The sequence below is a fragment of the Wasmannia auropunctata genome, unplaced genomic scaffold (genome assembly GCF_000956235.1).
Source record: "Wasmannia auropunctata unplaced genomic scaffold, wasmannia.A_1.0 LD336106.1, whole genome shotgun sequence".
NCBI classification, from domain to species: domain Eukaryota; kingdom Metazoa; phylum Arthropoda; class Insecta; order Hymenoptera; family Formicidae; genus Wasmannia; species Wasmannia auropunctata.
In genome coordinates, this window is record NW_012026784.1 from 5,210,974 (window position 1) to 5,216,973 (window position 6,000).

General features: G+C 42.9%; 1 protein-coding gene across 2 annotated transcripts in view; it reads left to right on the plus strand.

The window, feature by feature from the left end:
* The first annotated feature begins 1,564 nt into the window (after nt 1-1,564).
* The window catches only part of LOC105453964, a 6,284-nt gene continuing 1,848 nt past the window's right edge, over nt 1,565-6,000 (plus strand). The window contains exons 1-2 of one of the 2 annotated variants that reach the window (XM_011696281.1): nt 1,565-1,641; nt 5,733-5,810. In XM_011696281.1, the coding sequence (XP_011694583.1) occupies nt 5,760-5,810 (51 nt within the window). In that variant the 5' untranslated portion in view covers nt 1,565-1,641; nt 5,733-5,759. Of the gene's footprint in view, nt 1,642-1,842; nt 1,972-5,732; nt 5,811-6,000 lie in introns of those variants that run through there. The other variant, XM_011696274.1, reaches the window with a different exon arrangement.

Genomic DNA, 6,000 nt, shown 5'->3' on the forward strand with positions numbered 1-6,000 from the left:
GCCGCCGCCACCGCGCCGGGTATCATCATGTACATACGTCACCTATATCGGAGCGGCGAGGTGGGGAGACGCGACGCGCTCGACCAGCTCCGGGCCGGGTTAGGTCTGCGATAATCGGAATTGTCCCACGTCCCACCTGGTCCCACCGTCTCGTTTCTCTCTCTCTCTCTCTCTCTCTCTCTGGCGCGCGCGTATGATTCACATTTCTAGATTATCACAGCCTTCTTCTTCTCCTTGAGAATTCCTTCCTGATAGGAACGAGAAATCAGACACCATAAGCTCCTTATCTACTAAGCGAGACGTGTGTGTATATATTATCCATATAAAATATATCAGATAACAATTATTAGTTTTCGTAGAAACTCTCAAGAATTGCTGAAGTCGAAACGACCACACGTCGAAATAACTCACGATTACTCTGACTACTGCGACAAGTGCAAAACATACAATATATGGATTGTCACAGCCGGTCGTCATTCACAGACCGGTTATGCTGTGTAGGATGATATATGATTCTAACTATTCTATCCAAGTCGTAGCTATGTAGTTTTTATGACTGCACTTGTTATCTCTTTTTCTACATTTAAATAATAATGAAAATTAAACACCGAAGGGAAAGAGAGAGAAGAGGGGAGATAAATATTTTAAAAAATTCTGCTCCAAAAAACACCTGGCATTCGATCACTTATATCCTCAAGTCTAAATTTCCATGACTTGTACGATCATTCGCGTTCAGATTCAAACAAGATGCATTTTCCGAGACATCTCCGCAGAAATCAATAATTAATGAATTCAATCGACAAGAATATGTGCGATATAATAATTTTTCAATCATATAATTCTTTTTGTGATGACTAACAAAAAATGAATAATTCCAAATTAGTAGGATAAATTATAAAGTAGTATATTGAATACTTACACATATGTGTTATTGTACTTTTAATTAATTGCTGTTAATTAATTCAAAGCTGTTAATCCGAGTAGACTAAAGAATCGCGGGACTCGGATGGGAGAAATTTTCACTTAAGGAACATTTCCTTGCCATTGTTGAATATCCTCTTTTTCTTTCTCTTGAATGCAACAGACCATTCTACGGAATGTCATTTATATATGATAGATCTTCGTTCAACTAGAGCTCTCCTTACCAATACCAAGCTTATCGGACATTGTCTCTCCTTTCTCTTCCTCGTTTTTCCGTCCATCATGCCTCCTGTTAGAGAGAAACGGTGCGACTTCAACTTTTCTCCTTCTCCTTCTAGATGCCGCTCGCGCTCGCTCTCTTGATAATCGCTCAGTTCATGGTTGGTTCACGGTCCGCATTTCTGGCGTGGCGTTCACGACGTACACTCGCTCACTAAAAGGTTGCGACACTTTCTTTTTTATAGGTTTCAAAACGCATTAATATTTTGCAAATGCGGACCACGATTGGTGTTATACTGCCTTTGGACTAAAGATAGTACATCGTGGTTTGCATTTGCAAAATATTAGTTATCTATAAAGTATATATTACGTATATTAAATATAAATTAGAAACCTATAAAAAAAAAGTGTCGCAACCTTTTAGTGAGCGAGTGTACGCCTGCTCGCGACGGAGCGCGTTTCTTCCGGTCTCTTTTATCAGCTGGTTTTCGACACAGGCAGGTGAGTGGCACGTTCCGCTTCGCGTTTCGACGCCGGTTATTAAACTTCCTACGTTTTTCCGTCTTCCTGCGACGTTTCTCACGAACGTTCTCGCGCGGCAACGACGAGATACATCCACGGTCATTGATTCTGTCCCTCGGAGTTTATGAAGATTTCCGAGGGACAGAATCAATGAGCGTGGGGTGTACATTTCCACATCGGCAGTTCGATTCTCTTCTAATAATGGGTGTAATATCAGTGAGACAAAAACAACGGAGTTTCGCGCTTCAAGCGCGATTAAGATTCGAGAGAACAGCTTACAGAAGAGACACTTCCTCCAATTGTATTGCAGTAATTATATTTTCCTTCTCTAGCCTATCGAGGATCGTGTGCAGATCCAGGGAAGAGAATCGACGAATCTTATTCTCGCACTTGCTGCGCAAACCTCCTCCCGTGGGGATTACTATATTTTCCTATAAATACATGTATAAATCAGTCGACTGTTGTCAGTCGCCCTTCGTCACGTAATCGCTCGTATTACGCAACGAACCGAAAAAAAAAGTAGCGACTCTCGTCGCGAAAGAGAGTGCGGTTCTCGAGGAAAGATCTCGCGAGGCGAAAAATAGGGGAGGAACGACGAGGAACCACTCCAGCAAATCGTTTCTCGTTCGTGCGACGGCGACGAACGAGAAGTTATCTTCGACGTAACGGGAGAGAATACGCGCGGTGTTCGAGTCCAATGAGATCTCCGGCACGATTCGTCGCAAATTCGCCGAGAGGCGTCGAGGGCGGCGAGACGTACAGGTTAGGTTCGGCATTGATAAATCCCGGCGTGTCACTTCCCCTCCGCGTCGACCGCAAGTTCCGCGCGGCCGCGGCTGCACCTCTCCCTTCGCCCTCCGCGAAAGAAGATCAGCTGTCGTCGTCGGGAATCTTTCCCTTGTGAGCAGATCAAGAGCGGCTTCGTACCGAAAGAATCGATTTTGAGGTTGGATTCCTCGCCTGGCCTCGCGCGAGCTACGCGATGAGCCGCGAGATCATGCCCGAGATTCGATCTTCCGCGGACGAGTTCTTGAGGAAAGATATCGTCCGCGGGAGGGACACGATTTGACGCTACCTTTTCCTCCGCGTCGCTGGTCTTACATTGAAAATTTCGGGGAAACCGAGGATTAATATTTTAAGAATGTTCTGGCTATACAGTATAATTGCTGGCAAAAAACTTTTGGACGTGAAATTCGTCCAAAAGTTTTTTCTACCGATAAAACTTGTAAAATATACAAATATATATCATTTGTAGTTGCCAAATACATTAACTGACATTAGAGTCCTTTACGCGATACGAGCACGATATGGTGCGTATCTTAACCTATAAAAGCCTAGAGTATCAATTTCATATTTCAGTAACTTGTCCGGGACTGTATAGCCAAAGTATCCTTAATCGAATTATTGAGGTTCACGCATGTGCGTGCTCCTGGAATTTATCGTGATTCCCCGACTTTTCACGGCTGCCGTAATGAGAGGGGTCGCGAAGGTCGACCTCGGGGGACACGCGGCCGAGGGGCTCGATGCCAAGTCCCTGAGTCGCGTCGAGATCAGGTTCCGGATTTAGGGTGCGCACGGCGTAGGCGGGGCAGAGCTCGTTGCGTTTATGTAAGACCTTCGCGTCTCCTTCGTGACCCCGTAAGTACGTGGACCGCACCGCGCGCGGATGCATGTATATACATCATCTGTTCCGTAATTCGTACGCATCTCGCATACGATCGGCACGATACTTTGGACGCGGAGGACCGCCAGCACGGTTACGTGATCGCCGTTGATAATTCGTAAATAATTTTATTTCGGGCGGAAATTATTGCGTAACGATCGAGCGGAGAGGAGAGGTCAGTCCCTCGTGCAGGACGAAAGTTGGGCGATCTAATTCGAGCCTGTCGCGGCCTTGAATTAAATTTTATTTTAACCGACAATAGATATAAATAATTACGTAATAAGATTTATTATATGATTTAATTATTGCATAGAAAAGAATTGATAAAAGTTATATAATCAATAGTTATATAACAAAATTTATAACGTGATAATTTTATTACGCATGTAAAAGTCACTATAATATGAAACTTATAATAATTTCAAATAACTGTAGATAACCGATTTATTCTTTTGCTTGATCGATTTCACTCATTTATCCTCATTTAAGCCTGTTTGCGTGCCTTGTTTTCGCGATCCCTCCACGAAGAGCCTCTTGAACTCTCCGCATACGGTTCAAATATATCCGTATCACTTTTATGATTGCAGGACGTACATGGCGATAGAACTTTTGTGCGCGATTCAAGTACCGCGATATCGGGTGTACGCATGATGGACAGCTGCTTATTGATAACGACGTCCCGCGAGGGGTGCTCGTTATCTTTCGAATCGCGCCGCTTCCTGTTCTTGCCGTTATTATTAACGATAAGGCGACTTTTGTCGAAACAAAAAAACGCACATCGGAACAAGATCGGTGGGAGGGAAACGATTCGGCGCCCGATTGCGTGGCAGCTCCCGACAATTGCATCAATAATACCGCGCGCCGGAGGGTGTATTTATCGGAAGTATCCGCCGCAATCTGAATCTCCGTCGCGCGTCTCTTCGCGTCACACTCGCGATAACTCGCGATGACGCGCGAGACGCTAAAGAGCAGGGTTCGTCGTTTGATCCACATTATTTTTCCCCGCGCGATGTAGCCCATCGGTTCTGATATCTCGTGACGCGAGAAAGCATTCTTTTTATATTTAAGTAAATACCCGCTTTTCATAGTTCGATTAACTCCGAATCATTTCGCCACCTAACGGATTGTTCTTTGTATACGCTATCGAATAATGTTTCTCCGAGTTTTTGTACGTAGATTACAAATCACAATATTCAATGTATGTTACGCCTTCGTTAATATTTAATAATAATTTTGGCGCCATGCGTTTGGCATTGATCCTTAACTCTTTGCAGTCTACGTTTTGCGGCAGTCTGTCACGTTACTTTACAAATATTTAAATTAAATCATTAACTGTATTTTGAAAAATCTCTATAAATTCCATCAAATAATAACTTTTCATAATACGACTAAATCTGAATCATTTCGCTACCCAACGGGCTGTTCTTTGTACGCTGTCGAATAATATTTCTCGAGTTTTGTACGTAGATTACAAATCTCAATATTCAATGCAACGCCTTCGTTAATAATAATTTTGGCGCCATGCGTTGGCATTGATCCTTAACTCTTTCCAGTCTTACGTTTTGCGATAGTCTTATCACGTTACTTTACAAGTATTTAAATCAAATTATTAACTGTATTTTTAAAAAATCTCTATAAATTCCATCAAATAATAATTCTTTGATTACATTTACCGTTTAAATAAAATCGAGGACGAGATAGTTGAATTTTATTCGCGAGAGATAATTTGGAAAAGGTTAAACCTTTAGTGACTTATTATCGAGATCTATATGTAATTCGCATTAAATAAAAAGATTACCGTAATCATTCACAAAGATTTCAGTCGCGCAGCAACTTAAAAAGCTTCACTTTTTATATATATATCTTACTATTAATCACGGCGCTGTTGATGTAAACACGTCAGTGTCGCAACGTTTTGTGCTATATAGGTAGAGAAAAAACATATCTATCTAACAACGTCACTGTCTCCACCTGTAAAGAGTATTTCGTTTTGCGATTCAGACGAACGTTACGACGCGACGCCGCGAATTTATTGTCGCGAGCGATAAGAGTGGGTTTTACGCAAGACTGGGGATTTTTTGTCCTCTATGCAGTATCTCGCGGCCTCGGCGGGAGTTTCGCGATGTACTTCTCACCCGTCCGTCGTAATTCGCGTCTCTCATTCGACGCAGTTGTCGCGCAGCCGAGCTAATCGAAGCGCGTGTTCTCTCTCACGTGTCGTGTCAAAAAGAAGGTACGGTGCGTTTCCTCCCCGAGATTCGCTGAGATTCATCCGTTACTTACTTTCGGAAATCAAACGCGAGATACGCGAGTCTCTAACTCGGGGACATTTAAGCGAAAATCATCAATCGTTGATTAAAATAATTTCTTGCCTAATGAAGATACACGAATTAATCTATTCTTTCAGGATACACAAGGAAACTGGGGTAACGAGATGCATTCGACCTCTGCCGCGCTGTACGCTTTCCGATTGACACTGAATCAGGTAAGAAACGTAAAAGACGCATTAACAAGAGCAAGAGAGATCTCGTGATTCCGATCCCACGGTAATCGACTTCAATTAACGTCCGCTTAATTCGCATCTCTGTCCATATTTTATAAACGGAGAGAATTTGCCTTTTGTATTCCCGGTTGGTTTCTCTCTTGAAAAATTGGGCTCGAAATCCCGAGATTTC